The sequence below is a fragment of the Malurus melanocephalus genome, unplaced genomic scaffold (assembly GCF_030028575.1).
Source record: "Malurus melanocephalus ecotype Western Australia unplaced genomic scaffold, MMel_1.1 scaffold_922, whole genome shotgun sequence".
NCBI classification, from domain to species: domain Eukaryota; kingdom Metazoa; phylum Chordata; class Aves; order Passeriformes; family Maluridae; genus Malurus; species Malurus melanocephalus.
Window position 1 is genome coordinate 109,006 of NW_026624154.1, and position 12,632 is coordinate 121,637.

A 12,632-nucleotide genomic window follows, 5' to 3' on the forward strand; every position below is an offset into this window, starting at 1 on the left:
TTTGGGCAGTAATATCCTGCATGAGCCACAGGGACTCAAACTATTCAGTGAAAACAACCAGGACAGTAAGCCTGTATACARCTTTCCTTATAGGCAATTCCTCACAAAAAAAATCATACCCACAATTTAACATGCTTGCTATACACAGGTAATGTTGCTTAAAAAATATTCACATTTTTTCCTGAAAACTTGGTAAAACAGTTGGTTTGGTAATATGCATTATTAGTGTCAGTATATTTGAGATGCAGAACAGGAGACTGAACTATTTGTAGCAGATTCTTGCTACCCTAGAGCACTTAGTCTTACAGAAGGTTGTTAACAGTCAAAATTCAGAAACTAATWGCTGTTCTTACTGTCCTTGTAAAGTATGTGCTGAACATCAGCATATTTATTGCATTCTAGATGATCAAAGGGATTAAGGCATTTTACTTTTAAACTTTAATTGAAGAAATTTCCAAATACACCAGATTCCTTTGGTAATCAATTGTAAAGATCTCAATCATTCACTAATGTTGTCATTTCATATTTGAAAGATGCACTACCAAGTTTCAAGACTGTACCTCTGTTGGAAGCCTAATTAGCCTGTTTTCCATTAAAATTAGGAATTCCTATGTATTCAACACTAAAATAGATTCTTACAGGCCTCTAATAATTTCTTTTTATAAAATTATTTTCTCAGCTACACCTAGAAGTCCTGACAAATGTTTTCATGCTAACATGCAGTCTTTGCCCTTCTGCAACACAGGTGGTGTCTTTTTTAGGGGAGAGATCTTGCAACCATAAGATTCTAGTAGCTCCACAGAGATCTAATTACTTGGTAACAAAGAACTTACTTCATGAAAAGGCTATTCCTATTTGCAGATCTGTCAATTCAGGTTAAGAAAACTGAAGTGTAAAGACATGGTCAAATTTCATACTCATCTTCTAATTAATAAGAGAGTTGTTGTGTTGACAGGAGTGAGAACAGCCTCATCTAGTTAGATGCATGAACAGAGGCATCAGGCTGTTGGCTGAACTGTTCACCAAAAAACAAACCCCACCCCTTCACCTGTAAACACAGTCTGCTGCACAGCCATACAGGAGCTGTATGGTGGTTACATTAGGCTCACCCCTTTTTTAAGATCAGGAGACTATTTTCAACTAGGACTTTTCAATTTCAGTTGTCTTGGGTAACACAAGAGAACCTGAATGGAAAACCCTTTCTCTCATGTGGTTCATTTACATGGAAGCAAATACTTCCAGGAACTGAAACAAGATGCTCCATGCTGCCAAACACCAATATAAGTACAAGAGCTGCTCTGGATAYACACTGAGCAGCAGCTTGCTGCTGATTTTCCCACAATTATTCTTTATACTTGAGAATACAACAAAATAATTGTCACAATGTGTGGTGTTCAATTCAAACATATTTATGTGCAAGAAGTTCATATATACACATATATACAGRCACCTCATAACAGAATATGGATATGAATCTGAACCAGTTCATACAGACAGGCTTCAAAAAGACCATTAGCACTTAAGTACCAAACAAAATAAAAGCTTTGTTAAATACTGTATTTGAAGTTTCAAGAGGGCTACAATTACAACCATCATCTACCAACCAACAACTATCAAAAACATTACTTATTTATTTGCAAAGATCTCAMAAGAGCTAATATTCAGGAGGGTATTATTATTTCCCTGGATGATAATAATTGAAAGTGTAGGAGAAAGACCCAGCAGCACAAGTGTGGAGATTTACTGCATGAGAGTTACCTCGTTCTACTGAACCACAAAGTCTTAAGTCACCCACAGACTTGAACTGTCAGAATTTTGTGAGCAGAGTTAAGACCCTTTCCTCTATATTCTTCCAAAAAACAAGGCCACACACCAAGTAGCCAATATCACAGAGTCCATCAGAGAGGGAAGACTTCTGCCACAGGCAGTGGCTTTATAACATTCTCAACTTAAACTGTCAAGTAAATATATTTCTCAAAAATARAGCAGTCATCCAGAATCTCCATCAATGTACAAACAAATTTCAACTCAAGAATGCTCCAACTCAAGGACTACCAAATTTAATTTCATAAACAAAAAAAATGCATTACTTACTCCTCTACATTACTCTGGACAAAGCATCTGCAAAGATGCAGATGAAAGGAACTTTTACAAAAAATTATATGTATTTTATATGCCACTGAAAAAGGTTTTATTACAAATATCAAAAAGGATATTTCTGTACAGGAATTTAATTCGGTTTTGCTTTCTTGTATTGGCCCATAGCTCCCATTTCTCTTTGCTGCACAGGCAGTTATCATTGCACAGAGACAATTCAAAGCCCTCACAGAGAGGCTGAAACTTCACTAGCAAGGAGTTAGGGCAGCCATGAGGAGTTCCATTTTGTACACAAAGTTACGCCCTTCCATTTTATTCCACTGCACTTCCTTGAACGGCCCTCGGAGATGATTCCACTTGCTGTCTTGCAGGACATCACCTTTGGGGAGATCCTTGCAATGACTCCGTGGAAACTGCACCATGACTTTGCTGCCACTTTCCGGACCATTACGCACTGTGGGGAACAAAGATTTTAATGAGCATTTTTATACTGTGCAAATTCTTCGCACTGAATATTCTTCCTTGTGTACCCTGTACTTTACTCCTACTCAATTCCAAACATGCTGAAAGCAAACAAGGGAAATTCCCTTCCTTTCTTTTTAAAAAGTTTTTTTCTTTTGATTTTCTCTCTCTCGTCTCCCACTTATCTATGATTTTGTTGCTTTAGCACTGMACATTCTTGGTTAGATCAAGACAGAGAAACTTTTAATGAACCCCAAAATGTACATGTCACAAATGCATTTATTTTTCCCCAATGCCAGGAAGCGCAAAGGCTTTATTGCTCATTCTCTCCTTGGATGTATTCTCTACTGTTCTGTTGAAAAATCAGATTAAAAAAATGTATTATTTCTAGGGAATTAATCTCAAGCAGGATCTAAGTCACCAAGTAGAGTTGCTATTTTTAATCACAAAATTCTGCAAGACTGGTGTAGGGCTGGTGGTGCTTTGTTGGCTTTGATGGGTTTCTGTGTTTTCATGCTGGGGAGTGGTGTGCATTGGCTTTTTCAATAAGCCGTTAGGGAGGTACCACTTAGCTTTCCTATCCTTACCAATGCATGCTTGGATAGCCTATCTCCCTCTCAGGTCAACTGGTCCTGCTTATAATCTCTTGGAGGTTCTTTCCTGTGTCATGAGTTCCTACGTATGAGTCCCTGCTCATATACAGAGATTTTCTGTCACCTTTGCAAAACTTCCTGAACATAGGAGTGACCATCCTTAAGCTTRAAAGATGTGACCCTTGGAAAAAATATTCAAAACAACACTCCTGGACCCCTCTCCTTTCCATCCCATAGGGTCATATCCCGTAAGATTCTTTCAAAAAGGTCCATAAAGAGACCAAACCCTTTTCTCCTTGAAGCTCAGAGTTGTGATCCTGTTGTTTATCTTGTTCCCTCCCCTCAGGACACTGATGGTTTCTGTAATCTCCTTTTTCTATGCTAATAACAGATGTAATTATTRTATTTAGTTATATATCATATAAACATATTATAATACTTATTAAAATAATATTGAAATGTGTTTATATAGTACATATTATAGAATATATATATGATTTTCCATGCTAATAATAAGAAATATTTTCAAGCCTATGAAAATTAAATCGGGTTTATATTAAGTGGCTTCCTGGGCTAGGTGTTGATTCTATTTAGATGTCAATTCCATATACAAAACAGATAGCCTCTAGTCTTTTAGTGCATAATATCAATTTATAGCAAAATACAAACAATCTCAGAAAGATTTGACTTCCATTTGCAAGAGGAAACACTACCTGAAATGGCATAGTCTCCATTTGGTGATGCTACGGTTATTGCTGATGCATTGCCAATGCTCTCCACTGGCCCCAGACCAACATGATTACTGAAACTCAGCACATGCCATCCCATAACTTTTGCAAGCTGCTGAACTGCATGTACTTGGTGCTGTGACATCTGAAAGATAACGAGAGGTTCATTTTCTATTCAACATTTGCAGATCACAGAAAAAATTGCCTATGAGGTTTACCAAGCCTGTTCTCTTCTGCTGTACAATAGTTATTTATAAAAGTGACTGTAAGTTCTCTACTTTCAGAGGAACTGCTTCTCATGTGATGGTAGAGCTTTGTGTTATTTGAATTYACACTAGTTCCTCAGYAGACAGAGAAGACCCCTGCWTTATGCAGCTAAATGATTTTTTCATTAGGTATATGGACTTCAGTATTTTATTTAAGTATTGCTTTCAATTAACAAATACCTTTATTTAGACCTCAAAAWATTAATTTTTAAACAATCCCTTCTTTCAGTAGAAACAATACTTCTGCTGTAAAATATACAAAAATCTGAGAAAGTATTAACAGAGAAAATTCAGTAAAAGTAGTTGAGGCTCTCACAGCATAATTATCCCCATTAAGGCTCAGGTGTAGGCACTGAGTTTTAACAGCTTAGCAGTTTAAATGCTACTGTTTTCCGGTATCATGACCTAACCCTTGGAACAAGTATSCGACACTGTTCAGCAGTTCTCCCTGAACAAGTCTGACAACACTTGACCAAAAAGACATGACCTCAGCAGAATCTGTTTTAACTTGTTTTCTGTGTCGTGGAGTTCTATATAACTGCACCAGTCCAACCACTGTTATTAAAGACTTGTATTTTGACTATTTATAATGCATAGTGGGGAGATTGTTACTTCTGAATAAAACCAGCAGCYTGCTCTAAGCAATTAAGAAAACTGAATTCATTCAAGTATCAGCTGATTTAGCAACCACTGATGCAAAGTGAACATTAACAGTGTTGAAATTACAGCAATTGTGGGCTCATTAAGAACATGGTTACACGAAGTTTCATATATAGAATACCTTTTGTTCGCTATGACTCCCCCTGACTTGTTTTCTTCCATAATAAGCAGCATAACGAAATGTATTTTAAATGGGAGGGAAAAATTATTACTGCTATGGACCCTCGTAAAAACTGGCAATATGTTTTAGTAACAGTTGCTAAAGACATACACAAACATAGCGAAAATTCAGTCATCCACCTTCCCATCTTCACTATCCCAACTGAAGTTTTTTAATATTTTCTACATAGATACTAAGATGAGATTCTAACTTGTTTCCCAAATACTATGAGAAAGGGAAGAATAACATATATGAGTCTACCTGAGATAAAAGGAAATCCTGCAGTTCTTGCTCTTGATGGGACAATGTAATAACTCTTCCATCTCTATGCACAACTCTGATTTGTTCAACTCCAATGTTCAGCTGTAGTTGAATTGATCTTTTGAAGACAAGATCCATATTTATTCAAAAGGCATTAAAACACTTCAGAAAACAGGAAACTAAGAACACCGCACCCCACCCAGTCACTAGTAATAATTCGCAAGACAGATGGTGCAAAGCCTACGGAATGTGACAGCAACTCCAAACATTTCMGTTTCATCAGTCACCACAGCAGCTCCCTCTGCATGGCAGGTGACATATTCTGTGGCATGTTGCCAGACCTGGCCTACCACCAAGGTCAAGGAAGCCTTGCAGCTCCTGCCTGCACCTGTGCCTGTGCCCAAGCTCCTTCCAGATGTGGAGAGGAAAATGGTGTGTTCTATCCTACAGCCAAGACTTGGGCAGCACATGTGCTCGGGAACCAAAACTGGAAACGCACCAATGACTGCAGGCTGCCCCACACTGTGGTCACAGCCAGAGAGCATTGTTCCAAATGAAGAAAAGACTCTTGATGTGTTAGTGAATTCACTGCTGGTGAGTCTGCAGATATTTGTTTCTTGAACATGAAATCTCTTATTTCAGTAACAATGTGCATAATTATTGCATCCATTAATGAGTTCTACATTTCATTACCTATGCAACCAAGCTAAGACTGAGCACTCATCAGCTTTCCATGGCCAGACTGAAGTTTAGAATACAGCACATCAAATGATACTTWGTATTCAGTCATCTCTACACAAAGTAAATCCTCCCTTAAATATACACTCTCATCTTTCATTTCTTTTTGGAAAAGAAAATGCTTATTAAAAATACAGTAAATTTCTTCAATAAAGTGAAAAGTGGGGGAGGTTTTCTTTAGGTGACTGCTCACCCCACAAGTCAGAAAAACAGACTCACACAAATAATGTGTAACAGTTACTGCTACTTGTCTGTAGAAGAGAATCTAATCCTTCAAAGCACAACTTGAATACAAGMTGCCTTTGCTGCATGCTTCTACAACTAAAAATACATTCATTCTCATACTTACTTGCATATYTGCTCATATCCTTGAGAAGTTATTAGAACCTTAACACTGGATTCATAAACATCATTTATATTGGACCAGTGAGCCTGAATCTGAGGATCCTCAATACGACTTGCCAGACTGTCAATGGTTCGAGCAGTTCTAGAAGATAAAGCCATATTCCACACACAATAAACCAGACACTTYGTGCTGTTATGTTTCTTAAAGGAAGCAATGAGGTTATTAGATTTAGTAGAAACATGTGGACCAAAGTTCTATTTCAGCACTATTCTATTTCAATAATGAAGTCCACTTGYTTATTCTGTACATTTCTCATACATTCTGCAGCAGTATTAAAGTGATATTACTCAGTATCAGCTACTGCACTGCAAAGAWTACTAAAAAGGATGTATGCAGTTTAAGGTAAGTAGGGACAATTATCAGCAGCTTATGTTGCAACTGTCCCTGAGATCTCAAAGAAATCTGGTATTTTTTTTTTGTTTTTACTAGTTGAATATGATTTGCTTATATTTTTTCATAATTATTGGGTTTTAGTATTTCCAAATAAAGACTGTATTAATCGTGAAGCAAGTTTTTAAAACACTTTAAAAAAGTCAATTGTATTCTACATAATGGTACATGTTATTGTAACTTTTAACAAGAGCATCTTGTGACCCACCTTCGTCTTAAAAAGATATGCTTTGCCTGTTTTATAATCTTTTCCAGAAGTCCTTCATTTGATTGTAAAGAACTGATTTCRTTTTTATCAAAAGCCTGGGGTCCTGCAAGTCTCATTCTCTTATGGCCAAAAGGTGCACTAGCTGGATGTGGCATCACTGTCGAGCTCAGGGTTTGCTTGTGACACTGCAACAACAGATGTTATGAAAGGAACTGACCAAATAACAGGTCTGCAAGAAATACTACGCATACTGCAATATATTGCTTCATATCAGGTTTTTTGAATGTACATATTTTCAAGAAATGCAACTTTTTAACTTTATCAACTTTTCAGAACTTTAAAAGACAGTTTTTCATACTTTGCTTCCCCCATTCATATGTTTCTTTCAAACGTTATAGAAAGTGATTTAAAAAAAAAACTGCTAGCAAAAACTTGGTAGCATGGCAGTAACTCCTATTAATAAGTCTTCTTTGTATACATCTATGGACACAGAAAGACTGGCCACTTAAAAATAAAGGAAGCATTTTAGACAAAAAAGACTGAAGTACAAAAAATTTTACCAACATGTGCAAAATAAAGAAAAGAAATTCACAGCAGAGCTGGGAAATGAGATGAAGATTCATGAAAACTAAATCGGTGTTTAAAGTACTGGACTATTCCACATGACTGCATGAGTTGTAGAACCATGCTCTAAGGAAATTAACACTCTCTGGAACATGGTTTCAACTCTTAGACATGCAAAATTGTGCTTCTTTCCTGAAGAGACACAATCTCAACCTTGTACTCCAGGTTATTCTGCTAGATGATAAAAGAATCTAAAATGCTGAAGCAGAGACATGGACCTTAAAAGAAACAAAGCTATTATGGTAAYTGTTCTTCCTTCATGAAGTTACCAGATGCTCACTGACAGTGCTTTRTAAGCACTATTAGACACAACAAAAAAGGCAGAACTGATGAACTCTACTGGAAAAGCTCTGTATGGCTTTTCTGAAGTGAGCAGCCAGGTCTGAGGTTAAGTAAAGAAGCAGYATTCCACGAAAGCATTAACTGGAACTCCCAAACCACCCACACCCATGGAAACCAAGCAGTAAGCTACCTTACACAAATGGATGGAGAAGGACTGGCCTCTAGTGGCACTCAGCTGTTACAACAGAGCCACACACTGAGCATGAGACTGAACAAAAGCCCAAAAACTCTTCAGTACCCGGCCATAGATGCATTACCTCTCGGATAAGTTGATGCAAATTATGTTCCAGAACATAGAGATGATCCTCTGGATTCTGTTTTTCAGAAGCAGCCTTTTGTGACTTCTTGTCATTGGAAGAGTGACATAGGGAAATAGACAACTGCAAACCTGTACAAAACAGATGGGAAAAAAATTTAAAGTGAGCACTGATGATTTTCAATGCTGTTACTGAGAACTGCTTTTCTTCACATTTTATGCTCAGTAGTTTAATAATACGTATTCAYTGTATCAGAGAAAAATCAAAGAGTGATGGCAGAGAGCACAATACGAAAGGCAAGTAAGACTTGCTATTCACTGAAGKGTTGACAGGCCAATTGCAAACTCAGCAGGTGCATTTTTACATCRATTTCTGTGRCTCAAWYCCACACAAARAAGCAARYYCCCAGGACYCCACGCCTTTCTCAAAGAAGGAATRATTAACCATCATACACATATGTTCCAGAAATATATTCTTTGCAAGGTATAATCCGCTGTGTACCCCTTCTAAGAACAAGGGATTCACCACTGACTCTGAGCTTCATGCTGTTTAATTATCCTCACTGAAGAGCATTTGCTTTTGTTCTTTGGAATACCCATTAACTCAAGTCTTAAATTGCTTTTGCATGCAATCCAGAAACATTGACTTATGCACAACCACCCACTCATGGCAGTACAGCTGACAGTTTTAAGTGCTGCTGACAAAAAACATAATCACAAGCAAAAACAGTAATTTAGAAAATACTGTGCATTAACTGAAATTGTTTTTTGGAAACTTTGAAAATCAAGCAGTTTGTTTTTTTCTTTTCTAAGGATAGAGCATTCAAAAACGTGACATCATTCAGTAATTTCAGTTCATACTTAAGCAAATAAATGTAGGTTAAATGTATTAAAAAGTTTCCTACCTGGGAAAGGCTGGGAGATTATCTGATTYTTCACTACAATGTGAGGAATCTGTGATTTAATTTGAACAGCTTCTCGTGACAGCTGGGCAAAAATTTCTTTACATAAAAGAACATTCTGTGCAGTTTCCAACTTTGTCTGCCAGTGTGGAGAACCTGAAAAGTAAAAATCAATTTGCAGAAGGGAAAGCAAAGAGAAGCCACCCTTTTGTTCGGGTGCCAGACAGTATGCACTAGCTASGTGTGATCACTAAGATAAAGCAGTCAGTACCTTATACCCAAATTAAATATTATCAGAATTTTATCTCAGTTTAACAAGTACTTCAAAGTAAACTAAAACTAATTTTGATTCAATTTTACATRTATGTATATTATGAAATGGAAGGCCTTGTGGAACAGTGTATTACACTCCCAGGCCTTTTGTGAACTCTCCTTATGAACCTCTGCTTCGTACATTTTAAGTTACTCTGAATGATACTTCAGGCTTCATCAAATTCACTCTATATCAACTACCCAATAATGTTCAGTGCACGTATGTGCCTTCACAGGGTTTACAGGCCCAAAATTCTTGGGAGATTCAGGGGTGTGCAAGTACACAAGCTCTATAATGTACCCTAAATACCATATGAAACAACTCATAGTGCAGCACTCTGCTGCATTCAGGACAGCACCAGCATCTGTGTCACAGATGACTGTGAAATAAAATCCTGCCWGTTTATTTCTAGCTCTAAAGAGTATAGATTTTTAATCCAAAAGTTTACAACTTCACATACTGGCACATATTAAATGAATCAATGTACTCTTTATCAGGTGAGCTGTTGGCAATTAAAACAYAGTCCACCAGCACAGTTTCAGATCCAAATAAAACACAGGAGCAACAGACACAAATTATGCATTCTGGGCAGTTAAGAGTGAAGAGTCATTAGTTCAGCTGAACTAATRGGATGTAACTGACTGAAACACAACACCTTGGTTTGATTTCAGTCATGGGCTCAAACTTTTGATGTCTAACAAAAGGGTCTCCAGAATACTCAAAATACAACCCTAATAATTTTGTTTCAGAACTGARTACACACATACAAAAAACTGAAGGAGTGTGCTTTGAAAGTGTCATATTTCCAAAGCCCAAGCATCACTCAAACAGAAAATGTCTTGTTCATTCTTCTTAAGCTGCATGCTAAAATGTAAACAAGCATCATATGCAAACTAATTTCTTGAGAACATAGTCATAAAACAACACATAAGCCATACCTGGTTTTGATTTTGGCAAAGGTCTTTTAAAGAGATTGACTGTCCCGAGGTCACCAATGTCTGGAGCTTGTTTCTGAATAGAAACCTAGGCAAGAGAGRACAGTATATTGTTTGTTCTCTGTTGCAAGCATACAAATACCAAAACAAAACTCCACTAAATCATTAAGGTTTCTCTGACAAACCTTGATATATGCTGATCCCTCTAAATCACTTGGAATTTGAACATCCAAAGGACAGTAATCCTCAGGTATCTTTTTATCCAAGTCAATGTCAGTGTTCTTTATCACCTCAAATGTGCCATGATGAAGAAAAAGGGAGCCTGAGAAAAGAAGGACAAAGACATACACATTAAATACAAAGCATCTTTGGCAAATAAAAAAGCTCACACCTCTATTTCCAAGTGTCCAAAACAAGGTGCACTTGACTCAAGTTCTTAGTGACTTCTTAAAAAACACTAGATAAATTAGAATGTGGAATTGTTTTCGTGAACAAATCCTACACAGCTGGCTTTTCACATCACTTTCCAGACTGAGGCTGGCAAGACAATTTCACTGATACTAACAAGAGTTCTCCCTTTATAATCCTGTCTCATAATTATAGATTTACATTGAAATTATTTATTATGAGATATTCCATCTCTTTTTCCAGTTACCAAAAGAAAATTTCATAAAATATCCATTCTTGTGAAAAACACCCTACTGTTCACCTGCACTTCTGTAGCTCAGATCACCAAGAATTTTATCTCCCACTTTTCTCAGCTTCCAGTGTTGTCTCAGTCTTAGCAGTTCAGAGTTGAAGTCTCTTTGTCGCTTGTTTTCCTGGTTTTCAGCAACTGATTTGGATAATCTTTCAGCACCTTTCAAYAGGATCTGAGCTGCTCCAGCTAGTGACTTCTTTTTTGAAATCAGCTGTAGAAACTGAGGATTCTAGTACCAACAACAACAACAAAAAGATAAAGCAATACTTACATCTTAATTCACAAAAGATTATTATTAGTGAAAACATACAGTGATTGAAAAGTTGTTTTTGCTGGATGTCTGCTAACTTATTCAGAATTACTTTCATATCAGCATTRTACCATTGGAAACAACATTTTGACTTAGAACTTCAGCAAAGAGGCTTCTAAAACTGGCCTCAACTTCCATTCCCAGCCTTACTATCATCCCCAATATGCAGACCCTTAAAGCACTGAACTAGCACATCAAAAGGAACATTTTGATAAATCTAGTACTTGTCACACCTGAAAAAGGAAAAAATCCACTGAAATAAAATCTTTAGCATCAAGCCACACAAAGYGCACAACTAGGTACAACATACTTGTTTTGGAGGAAGGGGATCCTGTGCGACTGGATCTAGAGTCATGAATTTCTTATCCTTCACAATGCTAAGAACGTCATACAAAACACACATCTCAGTCAAGGCACTTCTTAAGTTGTTCCTCACTGAATCCCAAGGCCAGAGGGATGGCTGAAACTTTACCAACCCTAAAAATAAAACAAATTAAGAGAAAACAAAGGACTTAAAAAAGATACGGTGTAAGGCTCATTTTTAAACCACAAAGTGATCATAACGGCACGAAATACAACACGATATCATAGGTGAAGCTATCCTTTCCCACTACAGTTTACTGGGACTCGGTCACGAATATTCTGACCTGCCAACCAAGGGRACCCCTGGGGAAGGCAGGCCCGGCCCAACCACCCGCAGAGCTGCAGGCCGGCACCGCCACAGCTCGGCGGGCCTCCCGCAGCTGCATCCCGGAGGGAGACCTCGGGCTGTGGGCCTCCTCACCTTCCTCATCCTCTGTCTCGCCCGGCTCGGCCCAGGCGCGGCCCGCCGAGCCTGGCTCGTCCTCCTCGGAGCCAGAGCCCTGGCTGAAGTCGATGCGCTGCGCCAGGCGCGCCAGGTTCTGGGACATGGAGAGCGGCTGGAGGTAGGTCTCGCTGCCATCCAGCCCCACCTCCTGCACCTGCTTCTCGCACGCCGACTCGATGCTGATGCGTACAGCCGACACGCCCGCCATCTTGGCGCGACCCCCGTCCGCGCTCGGCAGGGCGGGGCCAGAAACGGCAGGCTCGGCCATTTCCGGAAACGCTCGGGAGGGAAAGAGACGCGAGACGGGCGGGCTCGGCCATTCCCGGATGACGCTCGGGAGGGGGCGGGACCTTTGTGAGTGGGCTCGGCTGTCTCCGGAGACAATCGCGAAGGGGCGGGGCTAGGCGCGGTGAGGGGCGGGGAGCAGAGGGGAGGATGTTGAACCTAGCAGCTCGGACGTGAAGCTATTTTCT

The 12,632-nt window shown here is 38.7% G+C and overlaps 1 protein-coding gene across 1 annotated transcript; it reads right to left on the bottom strand.

Moving 5' to 3' along the window:
* Positions 1-1,394: 1,394 nt before the first annotated feature.
* On the bottom strand, positions 1,395-12,478 carry MED17 (mediator complex subunit 17). The gene is made up of 12 exons (XM_057386140.1): positions 12,136-12,478; positions 11,662-11,828; positions 11,051-11,270; positions 10,527-10,663; positions 10,345-10,429; positions 9,097-9,249; positions 8,193-8,323; positions 6,970-7,154; positions 6,315-6,452; positions 5,228-5,345; positions 3,866-4,025; positions 1,395-2,551 (listed from the first exon to the last, which is right to left on the bottom strand). The coding sequence occupies exons 1-12, from the start codon at positions 12,425-12,427 to the stop codon at positions 2,346-2,348; spliced, it is 1,992 nt and encodes a 663-aa protein (XP_057242123.1). The 5' UTR covers positions 12,428-12,478; the 3' UTR covers positions 1,395-2,345.
* Positions 12,479-12,632: the final 154 nt, after the last annotated feature.